The following is a 21,251-nucleotide window of genomic DNA, read 5'->3' on the forward strand; positions in this document are numbered from 1 at the left end:
CAAGTTTCTCCTTACGCCAAAAGTCTCCCTCTGCACCCAAAACCCCACGAAGCCACCCGGCCGCGGGGACAGCAGCTCCCAGCCCAGCCGGCCCCAAAACAGCCATTGCGCTGCATGGAGGAGGCCAGCAGCATTTCCACACAGATATTTTCTTCCATTGGCTGCAGTTTGGGGCTGCCAAAAGCCAAAACAAGAATGGAAACATCCCATTTTTTTGGCAAAAATTCAATGCAGGTTTTTTTTGTTTGTTTTTTTTTTTCTTTTCTTTTTTTCTCTTGTCTTTGGTTAGGAACGGAAATTCCCTGCCATGAAAACATGACGAAACCCCAAACCAAAACACAGCTCGGACTGAAACCTTCACCCAGTTCCCCAGGGATCCTGTGCAGGGCAGGTCCAGGCTCACCCCCACAAGGCCCTGGGACACAGGACTGATCCTGGATCCCAACACCAGTGTTGGCCATGTGTGAGCCGAGGGGACGTCATGCTTTGAGGATGTCTCTGTGGTGACCCAATGTGCTTCCCAGCTCAGGATGCACCACGTTCAGCCCTGCTCTGCACCGCTCGGCCTCGACAACAGCACGCAGGAGTCAGCAACAGGCCTGGCAAGGCAAGTTTGCCCATGGGGAAGCTGGTCCTGTGTACGGGGCCATATAGGGACTGGGCTCAAGGTGCCGGCGGCTCCGAGCGTGGCGTTACGACAGCGTTCGCCCGTGGTGCTCCCGGGAAGGTGCTGGTGTCTGGCTGCCCTGAGCTCCCTGCAGGTCCTGAAGACCTCTGGGCACCCCAGGAGCCTGGACCCAGCCGAGCCCCAGGATCCCTGCTGCACCCTTGGAGTTCCCCCCTCCCCAGCCCTGCTTTCCACCAGATGTCAGGGCCGGAGGATGAAATGGCTCTTCCCACCCCTGTCCCCACTGCGTCTCTCTCCGGCTCCTGTTCCGGAGGCTGGATCCGACCACGCAGGCAGAATAAGGCTCTGCCTTTGTCCGGCTCCCCCCATCGTGCTTCCCCTTATCTGGCCCAGCCGCCTTGCCAAGAGCAGGGAGGAGGACAGCAGCAGCGCTGAGCCGGCGAGGGAGAGGCCATTAACTCTTCTGCTCCGGCTCCAAAGCCCCCGGGGCCGCCACTGCCCCTTGCAAAGTGCCGCCAGCACCCCTCCTCCATCCCTGCCTGCTCCCCAAAACCAGGGCCCCCCCATCATTGCTCAGTGCTGCACCCCAAACTGCCTGTCTGGGCACAGCAGCACCTCCTTTGCATCCCCCATCTGCTTCCCTACCCCGCAGGGGTCCGAGCATCCCTGGGGCATCCGAGCATTACTGGGGCGCTGCAGCCAACGCAGGGGCTGGGCGAGGCGGGGGTCCTGGGGGCAGCGTGGAGCCGGGCTAGCTGTCTGCAGAGCTCCGCACACAGCAATTAACCTCAAGAGAGCAGCCGCGGCTCCTGCCAAGAACCACATTAGGTGTGTGTGGCAGCGTCTAGACATGCAAGAGACCAGAGGCCTTGATCTGGAGGAAGGCGGCTCCATCGCTTCCCCCCCTCACCCACCCTCCCCTAGGGACCCCCCTCGCAGGGGTCCAGCCAGCCCTGGAGCTGGAGCATCGAGCACCGGGGGAGATGTGGGGATGGGAGTATGAGGCTGAGCTCAGCCCTGCATCCCTCTGTGTGGGTGTGGGTCAAAACAGCTCCATTCTGGGCTTTAAAACCAGGGCTCTGCTGCTTGGCATGGCATGGGGTGGCATGGTATGGCATGGGATGGCACAGCCGCACCGCCACACGCTGCATCCCCACGGATGCTGGACCCCCAGCTCCCCAGCCGTCAGTGGGAGGAGGAGGAGGAAGGTGACTGCACGCGGTACCCAAGCCGTCTCCCAGCCAGGAGATGAAACGACCATCCCAGGGAGCCGGCAGCAAACCCTGGGATGAGCCCCGGAGCTGGGGATGGAGCTGGGAAGAGAATCAGCTCGCTGCCTCCCCAGGCCCATCCCCGCGAGCGGGTGGGTGCCGACAGCCTGTTTGCCTGGGCAGGTCGGCGCAGGTGCGGCGGAGCCGGGTGGGCATCGTGGGAGCTGGGCACCCTCCCCACCGGTGCCCCTCATGCCCATGACACCCCCTGCTCTCGCCTCCCGGGTGCAGCCACCCCAGCCGGCTGCAGGATGCTCAGGAGAAGAGATTTTCCCGACGTTAATTAATTAAAATAAACAGCAAATTAAATACAGCAAAATTAAAATAGCTCCGGAAATTAATTTTCAACAAAACCCACCTGGAAAGGCTGGATATTTAAAGAATTAATGGAGCCCTCTGAGACCATAAAGAACCGCTGAGCTCCCGGCATCCACCAGCCCCCTCCAAGCCCCCCCGGGGATGCGGGGCCATGGGGAAGCCGCAACAGGACCCCCAACCAAAGCCGAGCTCCAAGCCCAGCTCCCTCATCCCCACGCCGGACACCTCCTCCGCACGCTGCCTGCATGTCCCCGCTCGCAGCTGCCTCGCCTCGCTGCTGCCCGCACGTGCCTGCACGCTGCTACGCTGGCGCGCCGCAGGGAGGGAGGGATGCAGGCGAAGGATGCAGGCACGCTCGCCGCGGTCCCGACGGAGGGAAGCACCGGCCCCAGTCCTGGCGCAGCTCAGTGCAGGGCTGCCAGCCCTCTGCCCGCTGAGGCTCTACAAAGACACCGGGCTCCTCTCTGCTTTGCCCCCTGGCTGGGTGAGCGGGCGGCGAACACCAGCGGTCCCCAGCTGACGTGACCTGCTCCGGCGCAAGGGTATCCCCGTCACCCTCCTGGCCAAAACCCACAGCGACGAGGGAAACCCTGACCTCCAAAGGCCGGCTGGCACCCGCTGGGTGCTCCGGGCCCCCCACTGCTCTCCCCACACATAATCCCCCCGGCCAAGGCGGGATTACTCTGCGAACAGGCTGCGGGCAAAGCTCCTTACCAAGCACGACAGGCAGACCGATGGGCTCCTGAGGGACCCGGCGGGGCGCAGGCAGAGCACCGAGCGGGCAGTGGGCAGGGCGAGATGCCGGGGAGCATCCCTGCACCTGGCCAGGCTCTGGCCCGAGACCAGGCACAACTTGTTGCACGGTTGGGGCGCGCCAAACCGACCACGGCGGGAAGTCGCGTCCGGCGTGCGCCGGCCCTCCCACGGCACCGGTGGCGTTTCCTCTCCGCGCGCACGGGCGTGTGCACAGGCGCAGCGACAAGAGACACCGGCAAGCGAAAAAAGGCTCCGGAAGGAAATGGAGAAAGCGAGAAGAAGCCGGCAGGTGGAGAGCAGGAGGGGCTGTAGCCACCCCCACCCCAGCGCAGGGTGTGAAGGGGCATCTGGGGCTCCCCACCTTGCCGGGGTGCCTGGCCGCGCTGTCAGCACCGGGCTGCTCCGCAGGCGATTTCCCATCTGGGGAAACTGAGGCACGGCGGCAGGCGGGGAGCAGCTCTGCACCTCGTGGTCCGTGCGGAGCCCCCCACCCTCCCGGGGAGGGAAACGCTCCCTCCCGCTGCGGCCAGGATGACACCAGCTCCCCAGCCTCCTCCCGCTCCACCCTGTTCCTGCAGGAACCCAGGAGTCCGGGCTCCGGGCAGGCAGCCAGCGCCTCCCTCCTGCCTGCGCCTCCCGCCCTGCCTCCCTTGCCTGCACCGCGGGCGCCCGGGGCCGGCTCTGGCCCTCGGCACCCACGTCCCCAGCCCGGCTCACGCCAGCCTCCCTCCCCGGGCACACACCTTCCCGCGGCGTGTCAGGGCGACCTTGGAGCCGTGCCGCGGCTGCTCTGCGCCAAACTTCCCGGTGCTCAGCGGCGATGCCCATGGCAGAGCTGGGGGTGGCGGAAGGGGTGGGCAGGGGGATTTTTTCCCTCCATTTATTTATTCGTTGGGTGCCTTTTTTTTTTCCTTGCCGGAGACAAAGGCAGCCTGCGTGCCCGGCCGCAGGGCTCGGAGGGTGCAGGCGGTGCCGGGACCTGGCGGCGGTGCCGGGGCCAGCCGCGCCGGGGGCTCTGGGTGGCCGGTTTCCTCTGCACACAGATGGCTGTTTCGACTCAGTCGAGCGCTTGACCTAAATCTCCTCCTGATCCACGGGAGTTGCAGTCCCTCAGCAGCACAGCTCAAGGCGAGGAGGAGGAGGAGGATGAAGGGCGGGGGGGGGATGGACACGGGGGACCGAGGCCAGCTGCGGACCAGCGGGAGGGTCGCCGAAGGGCCCCCTCCACCCCAGGTTTGGCAGCGGGGCTGGCGGAGGCGGTGGTGGAGAGAAGGAGGGAGAACGAAGGGGGGGGGGGGAAAATCTCCCACGCTTCAACCTCCAGCGCTGGCTGCCCGCGCCTGCGTGCTGCACCCGCCGGGGCCTGGGGCAACCGCCCCGCTGGGCTCGACACCCCGGCAGACCACTTCCTCGGAGAGGGGCCCCGACGGAGGAAGCTCCAACGGCTCGAAAGTTTCGGCTGTGACTCAACCGCTGGCTGGGGTGACCGAGCTGGCCCCGGCAAGGGGGGGCCCGCAGGACCCCAGGGCTTCGGGGCGCCGAGGTGGGGGATTTTTTTGGGTTCCCCAGACGAGGGCTGTCTGCGAGGCATTGCGCTCCACCCCCAGCGTCGGAGCAGCCCAAACCGGCTTCCCAGCGACAGCAGAAAGCTTTTAAAATCCCCTACGCGCGGCATGACTCACTCCAGAGCCAGTGCCCAAAACAAGCTCCGACACGGAGAGGAATGGCGAGAGCAGAGATGCTGGGGGCGGGCAGGAGGGGCTGGGGAGGGCCGGGGAGGGGGAAAGGGGGAGACAGAAGGAGGGAGAGAAAAGAGAAGAGGCAGAAATAACAGCATCTGAAACTCTGCCTGCTGGAGGCTAATTGGTTCCGGCACAGCCTGGTTTGTTTGGCAATGTTTCCTCTAATCCTTCAGGCTCCGAGCTCCCAGCCCCAGGGACACGGGGACATCTCGCCGCCCGGCACCGACACCCGGGCAGCGCCTCTGCGGCACTCCCGGCTCGGGTCCCCCCCCCGCCCTGGGATGCAGAGGGGTGATGCTGGTACAGGCTCTGCCTATCCTGGAGTCCCCCCGGGGCTGCACCCCGCCCTGGCGACACCCCGGGGATGGTGTCCCCTTATGCGGCGCTGGGTGCGAGGATGCTCGGAGGACTGGGCAGGCGACAGTCAGGGCGGTGGAGGGAAGGGAGGGGAAGGGACGGGAAGGGAAGGGGGGCCCCCACGGCCCAGCATGGCTGAGCCAGAGCACTAGCCAAGAGTCGGCAGCTTTGTTCCAGGTGCCGGCTCCCTTTTTTTCATTAGGCTAATGGGATGCGGATGCATTATTCCATTCCACATGCTGCTAATGAACCACTCAGGCCAGTGCATTTGCATTAATGTGCAAAGCACTGGAGGAGGGTGGAGTGGCTGCATCTGGCCAAGGCTGACCTTCCCCGCGCTGCTCGGCCTCCCCAGCGCGCGGCCCCGCAGCCCCCAAGCCACGCTGCGCTCCCGCCGCTCCGCCGGACCCTTGATCTCCCCGGGACGGCTCCAACGCACATTCCTGGACACATTAACCAGCCCTGAGCAAGCCCCAGCCCGGCCACCCCAAGCTCGCTGTGGGCTGCCTGTGCCGCCCTCTTGCCTGCACCGTGCCCTGCCGGCTCCCTCACCCTTCCCCACATGGATCCCAGCGGATGCCCCACTGCCAGAACCCTTCTCCACATCCCAGCCCTGACACCCCATAAGCAGAGGGGACCGCAGCATCCCTCCTGCGCACACCACTGCTCCGCAAAAAGCCAACACTCCCGCGTCCTGCAAGGAGACCCACTCGGCGTGTCCCCCTTCCCCAGTCGTTTTTACTGGGACCTCCCAGCATCACCCCAAAGCTCCTTTACAGCACCCCAGGGAAGCGGGGGGCTGTCTCCCAGGACCCCCCCCCGCCCCAGTGCTGGCAGGCAGCGCCGGGCGCGGGCGTCATCGGAGCCCTTGGGTTGTTTGTTACGGCTCCCAACTGCCTCCGTCCCCGGAGAGGTTTCGAAGGCGAGTGACCCACGAACTGGAATGTGCAAAGCCTCCAGCAAACAGAGCCAGCTGCCTGCGCCCGCGCAGGGGGGGCGGCAAGGGGAGAGCAGCCAGCCCCGCGGCACGGCACGGCACAGCACGGCACGGCACGGCTTTGCGCACGCGGCTGCGCAGCCTCGACATGGATGCATGGCCCCGACGCGCTCTCCTGGGGTGGGCAGCTGCTCGGCTGGGGTGAGATGAGAGCAGTCCACTGGCATTGCCGTGTCCCCAGCACCGCCAGCCACTGCGACAGGCGCCCCAAATCCCCATGGACCCCTTCCCACCTTCCTCCCAGCCCATTTTTTGGCAGCACGCAGCCTCCCGGCACAGTGCCGGGCTACAGGGGAGCTGTACTGGGAGGATGGTTCACACCTTGCCCAGCTACAAGACCTGCATCCTTGGGTGGCCAAAGGACGTCTAGAACAGGGGACAGCACGGTGGCAGCACCAGGGCCCTGTCTTGGCCGGTGCCAGCCTCCCCAGTCACCGGGAGGGCTCCCAACTGGCCCTAGTGGGGATGGGCACGGCCCTGCCTGCGCTGGGGGGCACACTGGGGTCTCAGGTGGCTCCGTGCCCGACAAGCGTGTGAAGCCCCCGCGCCCAAGCGCGCGCACGCGGGTGTCTGGGTTTGTCACAGCCTGGTGAGCAAGTTAATCTCAGGCTCCCTGACACGTGGAATAAAATCGCGATCCCGTAATGGAATTCATTCGTCTTCCTGTCCAGGCAGAGAACAAGCCCCCCGCCGCCCGCCAGGGCCGGGGCAAGGCAGCTGGTGGCCCAGCACCCAGCCGGGGGCCCTGCCTGCACCCACCCTTCTCCCTGCAATGGGACCCAACCGGCACGGGAGGGACATTCCTGAGATCATCTGCCAAGGGATCTGCAAAACATCGAGCGCTGCAATGTGTCCCCTTCCCAGGGGACCTCAGCCGCGTCCACGAGGGCACCCGGGGTCATCAATGCGGGTTGAACTCCCCCCCCAGGGCAATCTGGGCTCCCACCGTGCTGGATGGCAGCCACGGCGCTCACAAGGGGGGAAAGGGAAACTGAGGCAGGCGGCAGCACTGGGGAAAGAGCAGCCATGGTGGCATGAAAAGGACTGGGGAACATGTTCCTCTGTCCCCGTGATATCCCTCTGTCCCTGTGGTTCCCTCCCTGCTCCCTTGGATGGCCCTGGCAGGGAGGAGGCACCCCAGGGACCCTGCAGGGACGACACCTCTTGGGGCACCCATGGGGGAGCCCAGCATGCCCTGGGGACCGGCTCACCCACAGCGCATGGCCCCTGCCGATGCCATGGGCAGAAGCGATGGAGAAAAGCCCTTGCGGGAACCCAAGCAGGACAGGAGGCCATGGGGCTGCCCCGTGCCTCAGTTTCCCTCCAGCACCCACAGTGAGGCCACCCCCAGATGGGAAAGCGGCCCCGCGGCCAGGGAGGAGGGAAAAAAGGAGGAGGGCTGCTCCTTCCCGGGCACACAAAGCCCCTTTCATAGGGGCCGAGTTTGGATTTCCTCCGCCAGCCCAGCACCTCGCTGCCTCCTGCCCTGCCAGAAACGCTGCGGTCAGAGCTGGGGGCTGGCGGGTCGGACACTTGGCGGGGCACGGGGACCTTCGGGTGGCTTCATCCCTCGCCCCGACCATCCCCGTGATTTTCCCCTCCTGTCAGCTTTTAATTATACTCCTAATAAAAGTCACTTTGCAGGGAAACGGGAGCTTTGTTGCTCTGGAGCTCATCTGCTCCCGCTGCTCCTTCCCTGCTTTAAACCGTAATCCTCAGCTGGGGACACTGCAATTAGCCACTGCGGAGCTGGGCACCGTGTCACGGAGGATTAGGGCTCCCTTCGGCAGGGAGCTGGGGGACCCGGCCCCGGAGCGGATCGATGGCTCTGTGTGGGATGGGCTGCCCCCCCATGCACCCCTGAAAGAGGGGGATGAGCCTAAGGGCACCCCCCACCCCAAGCCAGGCACCATGCAGCCCACCTCCTCTGGGGTACCCCCAGACCTGGATCCCTGCATCAGTTAACCTGCATCACTGGGTTATTCTGGGGGTTCATGGGAGCCACAGACCCTCGACTAACCCCCGCCGAGCCCCCTGCACAGACAGACCCAAGGAGGGCTTCCCAGGGGGTCGAGTGGCTTTGTACGATGTGACTACAAAAATGGGGCTGAGGGGACCAACACGAGCCTCAACCCACATCCCCACGTGCCCGCCCAGCCCCGGCTCCTGCCCCCAGGGCTCTGTGTCCCCAGGAGGGGAAACTGAGGCACGGGGCACCAGGTGCCCGTGACGCACATCCTGCAGCAGCCCTGCGCCGAGGAGCCAGGGAGAGACGCGGTGCTGCCACGTCCGCGCACGCCTGGGAGGGGGGTGCCAGCCCTCTCCCCAGGTAGGGTGCTCAGGCAGGCTGCAGGCAGGCTGCAGGCAGGGAGCTGCCATGCTGTTGGCCTCCGCTCTCAGGGTGAGAGACAACAGGGCCGCGAGGGCTGCAAGAGCCATCGGCGCTCCCCGGCACCGACCTGATGGACCATCCGTCTCCGGCACCGGCACGGTGACAGTGACATGGGACCCTTGTGCACGGTGCAAAGGCCACGTCCGCAGCATGGCAAAGCGGCGGTGGACGTGGGGTCACTCAACCCCTTAAAGCCCCCGAAAGGAGCCCAGGCATCGCTCCCGGGTGCCTGCTCGCCAATCAGCCTCTTTCCCAGGGCTGGGGAGGCGAGTGGGGAGCGCCGGCGCTCGTTAGCGGCCGCTCATTAGGAGCCCTCCGGGAGGAGGAAGGTACCCAGGGCACCTGCACCTCTGTTTAATGAGCTGCAGCACCATTAAATGCTGGAGGGGACCTTGGGCATGGTGGGGCTGCTGGTGGAGGGCTGACCCCCCCCCGACCCTGACCCCCACCCAAACCACGGTGTGGGTCCCCGCGCCAGCATGGCCAGGGGAAAGGGAGGGATGCGGGGAGTTGAGTCATGGTGACAACTGCAGGCAGTGGTGGTGGCAGGGCTGCGTGGCAGCTGCTGCCAGGAGTGCCCGAGCTCTCTGCCAGCCCCGGGGGGCACCCAGCGATGGCTGCATCCCCCTCCCCCGACGCCTGCACCCATGGGTGCTGCACAGAGAGGGTGATGGTGGCCAGTGCTGGATAGCGGTGCCATGCCGGCGTGGAGGCAGGACAGGACCCCTGGGTCCTCAGGATCAGGACCTTCCCACTGTGGGTGACCCCGAGCTGGGAAAGGGACCCAGATGCCCGGCCCCCAAGGACCTTGCCCAGCACCCAGAGCTCCCAGTCTGGCCTTTAAAGCACAGCCTCATGCAACACCTAAAGCAGACCCAGGCATCGGGGCGATGCTCCTGGGTGCACCCTAAGACACAACGGACAATCCCATGACCCCCACCCCAGCACCCAGTTCTGCAGGACTCCTGGGTCCTCAGGCCTGAGCGCTGCGGCCCCCCACCCTCCCACCCGCGTGGGGCTCTCCCTCGTTAATGTTTACTCGGGTTCGTTAGTGCCGGCACATCGTCATGGCAACCGTGCAAGCTGCGCGCCGCCATCGGCGCCACCGCCACGAGGCGCGGGGACGTCCCTGTGCGTGGGGTCACCGTGGGCACTCGCCACCGCCACCACCCACTCCGGGCATGTGGGGCTGGGGGATGGCGTGGGGAGCAACGGGGCGTGGGGACGTTGGGGTTCGCCTCCTCCCTGCCAGGGTGGCATGGCCCAGTGTCACCCAGACAGGGTGACGGTACCCGCCGCTCGCCCCCGAAGCGCTTGCTGCCATGCCTGGGCTGCAGGCGTGTGCGCGGTGCTGCCAACACGCCTCGGTGCTGCATTATTTATAAACCGGAGGAGCAGAGGGCTCAGCAGCAGCTGCAGAGCCCTCGCGGGCCACCCTGCCCGGCGTCACGCAGCCACCGAGCCCGCTGGCACGGTGGCACCGCAGCCCTGGCGGCCAGGAGGGACAATGGGGACGAGGCTGCCCATGGGGCTGGCGGAACCACGGGGTGCCCAGATGCCACCCTGGCATCCCCTCGGACGTGGCGCGTGGCTGCTGCAGCACCCGGGGACATCCAGTGTGTCCCCGTGTCCCCTGCACCAGCGCGGCACTCCGAGCTGCCTCCTGCCACCGCATGAGCCTGTTGCAGATGGGTTTGGGTGATGGCAGCAAAGGGGTGACCCCACCCAAGACCCCGCCAGCCCCCCACCACGGCACAGGGCAGAGCTCTGGCCGTACCACAGCACCGTTCACCAAGAGCAGTATGCGGCCCCGGCGTTTTCTCACGCCACCGGGCTCCGTTTGCTACGGCAAACAGGTTTTCCTTAAGCCTTGCAGAATCCTCCCGCCTCCTCCCCCCCACGAGTCCCACCTCCGGGTTGGTGGGGGGTGGTGGTGGAAGGCTGAGTTGGGGCTTTTAATTTTTCATTATTAATTTCCCATCGACGCTGAGAGGCGCCGGGGCTCGCTCAGCCGCCCCCAGCATCGCCCCCCGCACTCCCTCGCGCTCTCCTGGAGCTCTGCACCGGCTGAAGCCGAGCCAGGCTGCCGATAGGATTAATTCTGCATGACTGCCCATCTCCGCGGGGGGATCTAAGACCCTCAGGCCTGCAGCAATCTTTAAAATTCCTCCAGCCCAACTTAATTCCCTCTTCCTGCAGAGCTGGCGCATCTGCTGCAGTCAGGCACGGAGAGAGGGAGACGGAGGGAGAGGGGGGGACGCCGGCACCCAGGACCGCCGCTGGCTCCAGTGCCAGGCGGTGGCCCTGCTATGGTGGTCGCGGTCCTGCATTGTCACCATGAGGTCACCCAAAGCCACGCCAGTCACCCATCCCGGGCCCATGGGCGGTGGCACAAGGAGATGGTTTGCTCCGGGGATGGGGGAAACTGAGTCACGCTGGGGCAGCCCTGCGGACGGCGGCCAGACGCAGCCCCCTGCACCACAGCCCCGGCCCACCCTTGGCTGGGGCTCCCCAAACCAGGAGGCTGACTTCAAAAATGGGTTTTTTCAAACACCTATGGGCTCTGCCTCTCCTGGGGGAGGCTTGTTCACACCCCCCCACCCTGCTTTCACCCTCTGCAGCCCCGAAGGGTCAAACATCATCCAGGGACGCTCAGGGTCCGGGATCCCTGCGTTTTGGGATGGCTTATGGAAACGCAGCTGCTGCACCCCTGAGCACAGCCCCCTCCCCAGCCCCTCTCCCCGGGGACAAGGACCCTAGCGTCACCCAGGGGCTGCGCACACCCAGAGCCGGCACTGCAGGACCCCCTGCCCGTGCGAGCCGCCACCAAACGGCGGCAGGGCGAGGAACCCGGCCAAGCCGGGGGTGCTCCCCCCCAAAGCCCCGCCATGCACCGCGGCAGCCCGGGGACGACGGCATGTCCCCGCGCTTTGAAGGCTCAGCCGCCGCCACGCCGAGGCTGGCAGCCGGCGGGCAGAGCTAACCTTCAGGGGGGCGGTGGGGAAAGGCAACGGGGAGGGCGGGGGATGCAGCCACCAAATTCCAACCCCTGCCTGCACCCACTGTCCACCATCACCCTCTGGGCAGCTGCCGGACCCAGGAGAACCATCCCTCTGCCTTCTTGCCTGCAACTTGCCCGGCTCGCCTGGCAGCCGGGAGGAAGGCGAGGAGCGCAGCCCAGCCCAGCTGCCGGCGGAGCTGCGGATACATGCATTTAAATCACTTATATCTTTACTTTCTCCTGCGCTGGCTGTGAGATGGGCTTTTTTTGCATGCGTAATTAGGGGGTGGAACAGATGGCGGAGGGTTCGTTTAAAGTAATGCATCCATTAAAATAACCTTCGCTGTCGGGGACTGTGCTCTGACAGGGGCCTGTTTCACCGGGGGCGGTGGGGAGAGGGGGGGGCTTTGTTCTGCAAAGAGGGGGGTGTCGGACTTTGGGAAGGCAGCCGGGGGCCGGAGCGCGTGCTCCCTCTGGGATGCATCATCCCGGATCACAGGATGAAGGGGCGAAGCTGGTCCGGATACACCAACCTGTATTGCCAGGGATAGATTGTGCATGAGAACTGGGGCCAAACTAGGACCGAACTGGGGTTGAACCGGTCCTCTCCGGGGCTCAGTTTCCATAGCAATACGATGGCAGTGAGATGGCGGGGACGCAAAGCCCAGCCAAGGGCCAGCGGCCAGCCCTCCGGCATCTCCCAGGCTCGGGAGGATGCCACGGGGCGGGCACGGTCCCCACAGGGGGCAGCTCCAGCTGGAATACCCCGTCCCAAGCTGCCTCCTGTGGGGACCGTGCCCGCCTCTGTCCCCCACCCACCCTAGAAACCCAAAATAGGCTGGAGGAGGACATTTCTCCTTGCCACACAGCACCAGCCACCTCTCCTGTTTCAAACCCTGGGTTCCCGGGAGAGGCAGGAGGGCTTTGTTCAGGCACCGGAGGAGCGGAGGCCAGAGAAAGCAGGAGTGCCCTGCCAGCTCTTGTGTTTCACTCCCAAGGAATGCCGGGGAGGGGAGGGGAACGCTGTTCCCCCCGCCCTGACGGGCACCCGGCCCGGCTGCAGGGTGCTGAGGCTGGGAGGAAGAGGAGGGGAGGGCGCGGGGATGAAGGATGGGGAGGCGGGCGTCGCGCAGATGACACGGTACCACCACGTGCAGCCGGGGCTGGCAGCGGGTGGGCTGGAGGGGGGGGACACACACGATGACACACACCCGTGGTGGCACGGCGATGCCGAGCACCACGCTCGCTCGGTTGGAGCGGAGCAAATAATTCAGAGCGAGAGCTGCTGAGCAAATGTTACACCCCTGTCCTGGGGGAGAGGAGAAGCCCCTGTGGGTACCCCCCAGATTTGGGGGCTCCAGAGAGGCAGATGCCGGGGAAGGGTCTGGGGAAGGGCGAGAGCAGCAGTGAGCCCAAAGCCACCCATGCATGTTCAAATATTTAGTGTGCACTTGCTAAGGTGCTTCTGCTGCCTTTAGGGCATCGCTGCTTTTGAAGCATCAGAGAAGGTGGGAACTGGAGGGGGATGGGGACCAAATGCCAGGGCTGCACTGGGGGGCGGAGGGGGTTCTCTCCTTTCCAGCTGGGCTGGGGGCGGGACAAGGCTGGCCCCCCACCACAGAAGAGGAAGCTGGGACAAGCTCAGCTTCACCCTGAGCCATGTAAAAGCTGGCCCCTGCCTCACCGCCTCCTCCCTGGCCGCAGCCCCCAGACCCATGGGGCTGCAGTCTCTCCCTCTTCCTCCTCCTGCTCCTTCTCCTCCAGTCCCTACATGACTCACCAGCACCCTGGGGTGTCCCCAAGCACCAGCGTGGCCCAGAGGACAGCCAGCATCTGCGGCAACACGGCGGCTGATGCCAGCAGCGGGACGGGGCTGCTGCTCTTGCCAACGCCTCCGCGGCCGGTGCTGGGGCAGAACGCGAGACGCCAACGGCAGCGGCAGCGAGCCAAGGGCGGCGATGGCAGCGCTGGGGCAAGGGACCGAGGGGACACGCGGGGTGGTGGCAATGGGCTAGGGGCTGCTGGGAGGGGATCGCAGCAGGACCCGGACTGTGGGGTAGCAGGGGTCCCCAGGCCAGCAAGGGGAAAAGCCCCTCTGGTTCGCCCTCCCCAGCCCTGTGCATGCGTCGAGGAGGAGCCGCCGCGCCTGCCAGCCAAAGGACACCAGGCTTTGCCCTGCCACCGCTCGCACAGCCCTGTCCCCATGCCATCCCCCGGCTGCCGAATCCCCACTCCGCCATCCCCACCCTCCCGCTCGCTGATCCAAACTCCCCCGTCACACCCCTGTCCTCTCCCCAGCTCACCTGCCATCGCCCCCCGCCCGCCCGCCAGGCCCTGGCACGCCGCCCCTTCGCCTCCCCCGGCGCTTCGGCCGGTCCTTTTGGTGCACCCCAACATCCCAAGCTCTTCCCGCTCCCCAGCCGGCAATCCACCAGGAAAACTGGTCCCAAAAACCTTTCCCGCATCTGCGCCAGCTCTGCAGGTCTGGGGGGGCCGCGGGCCGGCCCCCCGCTCGCCAAGAACAATAGCGCCTTGTTCCAGCCCAGCTCCGTCCTCTCCTGCCGGGCTGCAAACACCTCCCTGGGCAATGCGCTGGCCACTCTCACCTCTACGTCTGTCTCGCTGTTTCCCAGCTCCCTCCTGACAAATCCCCGTTCCCGATCGCTTCTCCTCCCCGCGGGTCCATATTAAGCTACATTCTCCTTTCAGCTGGGTGGAAAACAGCAGTAATAACCATGTGGAGAGAGCCGTGCCCCCCACCTCCACTTCCCTCCCACTTTGGGGTTCAAATTTCATTTCAGCAAAAAAGCTTCCCCCGCCTCCAATTTCTTCCCCCAAACCGAGTCGCTGTCGTCTCGTCTGATCTCGGCAGGGGCCGTATGGATGCTCAGCTCCTCCTGGTTCAGGATCTGCTGCCAATCTGGACCTCGCAAACTGGTTCTCACACAGCTCCCGCCTAGCGCCTCCCTCTCAGCATTTATTGTCCCTCCTCAGCCACCCAGCCCCAGCTTGCTCCCTGCCACCCTGCTCCCATGTCACCCACTCCCTGCCGCCCTGCTCCCTCTGCCACCCTGCTCCCATGCCGCTCAGCTCGCGAGGCATGGGTTGCCACACTCCCCTCCTGCCCCTGCCTCTGCTCGGGCACATCCATCCCAAACCAAGCCACCGAGTTCGCCCGGCAAGATTTATTCCCGGCGAATTCCCGGGGGGCCGGTGGGGCCGGCAGCTGGCGGGGAGCAGGGCGGCCCCGTTGCCTCCAGCTGAGCAGCCGAGCTCTTTCCCGCAGCTGAAGAGCTCATCTCCCTCGCCCAAGGCGCTCCGTCCTCCTCCAGATATTTTAGGCCCAGGTTTTGCGAGGAATGTACAGGCGCTGAGCCCAAGCCGATGCGCTGAAGTCAGCAGGAGGCGAAGAGCGTGCGCGGGGCTCGGGGCCCCGGGGGCAGCGGCGGCAGCGGCGCGGGGATGGGATGGGATGCTGCTCCCTCCGCCTGGAGCTCGTTTAGCAGCGGGAAGGGCAGAGGTTGGAGCTGGCGGATGCCAGAACTGCTTCGCTCTCCCTCCGAGAGGATCAATACCACATTTCACCGCTCCCCCGTCTCCCCGCATCGCGCCAGGCCAGGCTGCATCAGCGCTCGCTCGCGTGCACGCCTGCGCGGGGTGGGCTTCGGCACGAGGAGGGGGGGTCCCCGCCGCTGTCTGTCCCCTTCACCAAGGAGGGGGCAGAGGCGTTTTCACCACGGTGGCGTGTCCCCTGCCAGCACCTGCTCAGACCCACCTTTGCCCCCCGGCTCCACATGCCAGCCCCATCCCTGTGCACCAAACCCTGCCAGCGCACGTGCCGATGCCTCCCGCTAACACCCCCTCCTGCCTGCCTGCACCCCACTGACCCCCTGCGCAAGCACCCCCCCACACCCATCCGCCGCAGCCCCCCTCCCCTGCACCACGGCAGCTCATCACACCTCCCAGCCCAGCTCGACGTCTCCGGGGGGGGGGCTTCGCCCTGCCACAGAGGGAGTCCCCGGCGTGGCGGCGCGCACCCGCCCTTGTCACGGCCCCGCTGGCACGCAGGCGTCCTACGTGCTCCAACAGGTGAGCCCCCGGGGCAGCGTTCCTGCCTGGGCCAGGAACTGTCCCCACCGGGCAGCCGGTTTGCAGACATGTTCCTTCCCAGCACGTCCCTCCCTCCTTCCCCTCCGTATCCAGCCTCCCTCGGCCAGCAAAAGGGGGGAGCCGACGGATTTTAATGAGCTCCCCGGAGGCATCGCTCTGCACCCCCCCTCCCGCCTCTTCCCGCGCCCGGGAACCGATGCTCTGAAACACAACCCTCGGTGGCAAGGCTGGAAAAAAACCACAGGGCACATTTCCCCCCCCGCCTTTCCCTCCTCGCCTCCCCCAGCTTTTTGCTCTCCTGCCGATGCCAAAGACCCAGCCGGGCTCTTGTGCTTTCACTCGCAGCTGCAGCTGCCGATTTTCGCTGTAAGCCCTTGTGCCTAGAAGGCCCAGAGCGAGGGATTCTGGGACGCGGTGATTGAAGACAGCACCAGCGCGGAGACCATTGCTCAGACTTTCCCTGTCTGTCGCCCCAACGCTCAACCCACAGAGAGGGAGGGAAAAAAAAAAAAAAAAAAAGAGGGAAAAAAAGGAAAAATAGGGAAAAAAAAAAAAAGATGGAGAGAAAAAAAAAAACAACGGACTGGCGCTCACCCCTTCCCACCCACGCAGAGCGGCACGCTCCGCTGCGCCGGCACTGAGCACCCCAGCCTTTGCCCAGGTCAGCCAGCCCACGGGGCCAGGGCGAGCTCCCCAGCCCCGCGACACCTCAATGAACTCCCAGCTGCTTCGATTTGCAACGCCAAATCCCACCGCGAGCGCGCCGGATTCCTCTCGCCGCGCTGCCTGTCGTACATCACCTTAAAAACTCACGGCGGGCACCCTAGTGGCACCCTGTTTGTTTCCCCTCTGTGTTATTTTGAAGGAAAAATAATAGTAACACACCTTTTGAGCCACCATTTGTGGCACAGAGTAAAATATCAGGGCGCGGGTGCAAGGGGAAGCGACGCCGTGCATGATGCCGGGTCCTTGCGCGAAGCCGAAACCCACTGTGGGACTGTCAGGATGCACCCCAGAGCCAAGCGAACGCCCTGGGCACATGTTACCGCATCCCCTCTGCATGCAAAGGACCACGAGGGAGGATGTCCCCGGTGTCTGGGTGTGCCTGGGAAAGGTCCCACGGGACCAAATACCTGCCCTCCAGCACACGCGCCGAGCCAAGGCATCGCTCATGGCTCTGCCCCTGAGGCAGAGCAGGAACAACTCCAGCCCAGACAGACGGACGTGCGGCGCAGAGCAGGAGAACCAGACTGCAACCCCGCGGACCCCCATGACGGCGAGAGGAGGGGGCCTGCAGAGCATCTCCCGGCCAGCCGAGCCCTTGCGCCCTGAGAACCGCCCCCGGTATTGCCGGCTCCCCGAGGACCGCGGCCACACCGCACAGCGCATCCCAGCTCCGAAGTTTTGGTGGGCGGCGGGGCTGGGGAGGGGACGGAGGAAGGGGGGGGACATCTGCGACGCATTCAGGGGCCATCCCGCATCCGGGCAGCCCGGCCATAGCCCAGCATCCAGCCAGGGGGGAGCCCTGCCCTATAACCAGGCAAAATTCACCCCCCCGCTTCTCCGTCCCTCCTGCTCCCCCCCACCACGCTCCCATTAACGAGCCCGGAAGAAGGAAACAGCCCTCCCCACCGCTGCCCTGTTTACCAAGAGCTGGTTCCAAGCACTCGGGAGAATAGCAGGAGCATTTCAAGGCCCTGTTTCCACTCGGCTGACACACACTATTTATAGAAGCCCACAATTCTCCCAGAGCTTTCCTCGGGATCTCAGCAGAAATAGCCTGCCCCGGGTCTCTGCTGCCTCCTCTAAGGAGGCCAGGGCAGCGCCGGCCCCCCCAGGCTTCCCGTAACCTTCCACAGGCTTCCATCGCTTCTCCTCCACCGGCCGCCCCGCTCCCGGCGTGTCCTTGGCTACCCCGTCCCCGCCACAGTGCCAACCCTTCGCCTCTTCACCCCCCCAGCACTCCACCCAAAACCCCGGCCACCTCCACCTCCCGCCAGATCAGCTCCCGGCGGGTGCGCGGTGGCTCTGGCCGGCGTCCGCTCGCCGGACGGCAGAGGGAAGGAACCGGACCGTGGTTTACGGGGAAGGGTGGTGGGGGGAAGGTTGGCGGCCGGGCAAAAGCCACCACCCGCCTGACTGCATCGGAGCGCGGCGGCGGAGCCCCCGGGGGACTCGCACCGGGGATGGAGTTGGCCTATTCAGGTTACAGAGACATGGCAGAGCGGAATTTGGCGCCACGCCATCCCTTCTCCAGCCCCCCCACCCGCCCTCCTCTTCCCCCCCCCCTTCCCCACCACCACCACCACCACCCTCCCCTGCAAATTCCTCAGCCCAGCAGGAGAAGCCAGTGTAAGGGGACACCTGGGGGGGGGGGGGGGCGAGGAAAGGGGGGAAAGCTTGGGGGGGGGGGCCCCGGTTCAGACGACGCGCCCCCAGCGCCCACTTGGTGTCTGGGGCGAGAAGCGAGCGGGGCAGGATCTGCGCCCATCGCCCCGGGGGCGGGGGCTTCGCTTCTGCTCTCTGTCATGCCAGGATAAATCTGGAGCGACTTCACCGAGCGCCGGGGCTCGCAGTGGCACACAATGAGCCCAGCCCGTGGCTTTTGGTGGCCATTCCAGTAGCCACGGGCAAAGGGGCTGGATGCACGAGGCCACCTGGTTGCAGCCAGGGCCACGTCGTCGTCCCCCCAGCACGTAAACAAGCGGGGACCCAGGTGTCTCCACCTGCCCTGGCCTTGGGGACACCAAACACGTCCCCAGGGTGGGCAGAGGGTCCAGCATTAGCGTGACCCCGTGGGGTGACTCCTGACCCGCGCCAAAGCCGCCGGTCCCCCGTGGTCCCCATTGCAAGCACCGAGGGGCCGCGGCGGGTGGGTGGGTGGGTGGGGGGTGGATTTAAATCAGCTGATCGATAAAAACAAATCAGAGTGGGGGGGGATGACAGGCACCGAAGCGACAACAGCTCACCGAGCCCCGCGCCGCGGACCACGCAACTTCGCCGGCGGGGCTGGGGTGAGCCCCCCCACCCAACCACCCACCCCACACCCCCCACACCCCTCCGGGGCTGTCCCCCGCGGGTCAGCCCGCCGCTCCCCAGGGCCCGGCCGCCAGGGGAAGCGGGGGTTGGGATGCTTTGGCCCGGGGGGGCCCCCCACGTCCCCCGGGAAGCCCGGCTAACCCCAAACGTTGTTGACACGCTCGGCTCCGGCGGCGGCCTGCCTTCTAGCGGACGGAGCCGGCTCTGACAGCTGTCACTCAGCGCTCGCAACCGCGGGGGGGGGGGGGGGGTTGGAGCGGAGGGAAAGGGGGGGGGGGGCCGGCCAGGGGGAGGCGGCCCAACTCGTGGAGATCGCCCCCCCTCCCCGTCGGGGGCTCGCCACGGCCCCCCCCCCCCCGCACGCCCCTCCCCGCCCCAAGTGCCATTAAACTCCTGCAATTTGGCACCAACTCGCCGCGCAACTTCAGCGGAGGGGACGCGGGGGGGGGACACGACACGGGGGGGGACACACGCCGCCTCCTCCCTCCCCCCCCTCCCCGCTCTGCCCCATGGGGGTGTCCCGCGTGTCCTCCACCCCCCACCCCCCCACTCCCCCCACTCCCCACCTCCCAGCCCCACACAAAAAGGGGGGGGGGGGGTTGTCCCCGGTACTCACCCGCCGGCTGCTGCGCTCCGAGCCCCTCGGAGCCCGCCCGCTTGGGGAGGCTCCTGCCGTCCGGCGGGGCTGCCTCCTGACCGGCCGCGGGGGTCCCGGAGCCCTCGGCACCGCTCGCCACCTTCAACGAGAGCATTTCCAGCGCCTCCTGCTCACATTCTCCCCAGGCAACTCCGCTCCTGCCAGCCCGCCCCCTCCTCCGACCCCTGCCTGCTCTTTCCTCTCCGCTTTCCTCCTTCCCTCTTCCCCCCCTCCACCCCTCTATTTTATTTTTTTTCCGGGCTTTTCTCTCCCCTCTGCCGCTTAGCTTTTTTTTTTTCCCTCTATTTTTTTTTTTTCCTCTCCTCTATTTTTTTCCTCCCCCCCCTTCGCCTCTCACACACACAAAAGGCAGCGGAGCGGGAGGCGGAGGGGAACCGACCTCCCCTCTGCGCCTCCGCCGCTCGCCGCCTGCGGAAAGCAAAGAAAGACACAGCGCAGCAGAGCCCTGGCTTGCCGCTGCCTCCCCCCTTCCTCCTCCTCCTCCTCCTCCTCCTCCTCCTCCTCCTCCTCCTCCCTCCTCTCCCTCCTCCTCCTCCTCCTCCTCCTCCTCCTCCTCCTCCACCTCCTCCCCCCTCTCTCTTGCCTTCTGCCGCTCCCGGCTTTGTGGGGGCTGGGATAAAAGGGGGGGAGCGGAGCCGGCGGCGAGGCGCGCCCTGCCCCTCTCTCTCCTCTCTCCGGTCGCGGCGGGGACCGCGGCTCCGTTTCGCTCCGCTGTCAGCGGCACGGCCAGCATCCGGCACCCCGGGGAGCCGTGCAGCACCGCCGGGGCATGCCGGGCCTTGTAGTCCTTCCTTTCCACCGCACACACACGCACACACACCCCCTTTTTTTTTTTTTTTTTTTTTCCCCCTCCTTCTTTTCCTCCACCCACCCCCCCCCGCCCCTCTTTCTCCTCCCCGCCGTTGCGAAGCGCGCAGGGAGGGGCGCAAACGGGCGCGCCTCCATTCCCTGCTGCTTGGGGAGGGGGATACTTAGAGGGGGAGGCACCCCGGGGGGGGGGGGCAAACCACCTTCGGTAGTTTGCCCCCCCCCGCGGGATGCCCCCCCCCCGAGGTCCCAGTGGGATGCGCAGGGCATTGCTGCCCTCTCCCGGGTTGCACCCGCACTGCGCACCCCCCTCCTTGAGGATGCAAGGTTGAAGAGAGGGGGGGACACCCCCCGCACCTCCCCTCCACCATCCAGGGTGCACATCCGCACTTCAACACCCTCCCCGGCTCAGCACCCCCGTGCCCTCATGTACCACCACCCCCAACCCGAGCCACCCAAGCACACACCCCCCCTTACTTATTTTCCACCCACTTTTAATTAATTTCTTTTTTTTAAGCAAAAGCTCTGTCCGGGGCCTGGAAACTTCCCCGCTGTTTGGTAACACCCTGCACTTTGGGGTACGACGCCGTGTCCCCCTCTCGGCCGCATCCCAGAGGAGATGCCAGAGGGGCAGGTGGTGACCAAGGCCCTTTGGGACAGCGGTGGCAGAGTAGGGAGCTGCCCCCCCAGCTCCCTGAGCACCCCGTGACCTCCCTCCCCATGTCTCCATCGAGCATCTCTCGAGCTCCTTCCCTCCAAGTCTCCGCCAATGTTAATGTTCCCAGAGCAGGGTAGATACAATATAATTAAAGTAGATAATACCAGTCATGTTTGTTATGACATTGTGTTTTTGTGAGTGACGAGTGAAGGGTTAACTCCAGGGAATTGGGAATATTGCTTGGCTGCTAATAACACGTGAGTCATCGATGAAATAACACATGGGTGCAGGGAGAGACACAGCACCTGGCTTTACAGCAGCCCTCCGCCTTGCTTGCGTGGTGCAGGTTGAGGTTTGACGCTTGTCTCTGGATCAACAGGCAGCGAGGAGCGAAGCTGCGCTCAGGATACGCGCTGGGCACCCCAGCTTCACCGCCGGACTGGGATGAACTGGTGAGCCGAGGTCTTTGCTGAGAGTTGTCTTCCAGTGGGGACCTACTGCACCCGAAAAGACGGCA

At 65.6% G+C, this 21,251-nt stretch overlaps 1 protein-coding gene across 4 annotated transcripts in view; it reads right to left on the reverse strand.

Moving 5' to 3' along the window:
* AHDC1 (AT-hook DNA binding motif containing 1) overlaps window positions 1-20,069 on the reverse strand; it is a 54,757-nt gene extending 34,688 nt beyond the window's left edge. Inside the window, exons 1-2 of one of the 4 annotated variants that reach the window (XM_064471469.1) lie at window positions 19,853-20,069; window positions 19,228-19,348 (exon numbers count right to left, since the gene is read on the reverse strand). In XM_064471469.1, coding sequence (XP_064327539.1) covers window positions 19,228-19,348; window positions 19,853-20,002 — 271 coding nt within the window. In that variant the 5' untranslated portion in view covers window positions 20,003-20,069. The other 3 variants (XM_064471473.1, XM_064471472.1, XM_064471474.1) reach the window with 3 other exon arrangements.
* Between the last annotated feature and the right edge of the window lie 1,182 nt (window positions 20,070-21,251).

The sequence above is a fragment of the Phalacrocorax carbo genome, chromosome 22 (genome assembly GCF_963921805.1).
Source record: "Phalacrocorax carbo chromosome 22, bPhaCar2.1, whole genome shotgun sequence".
In the NCBI taxonomy this organism is placed as follows: domain Eukaryota; kingdom Metazoa; phylum Chordata; class Aves; order Suliformes; family Phalacrocoracidae; genus Phalacrocorax; species Phalacrocorax carbo.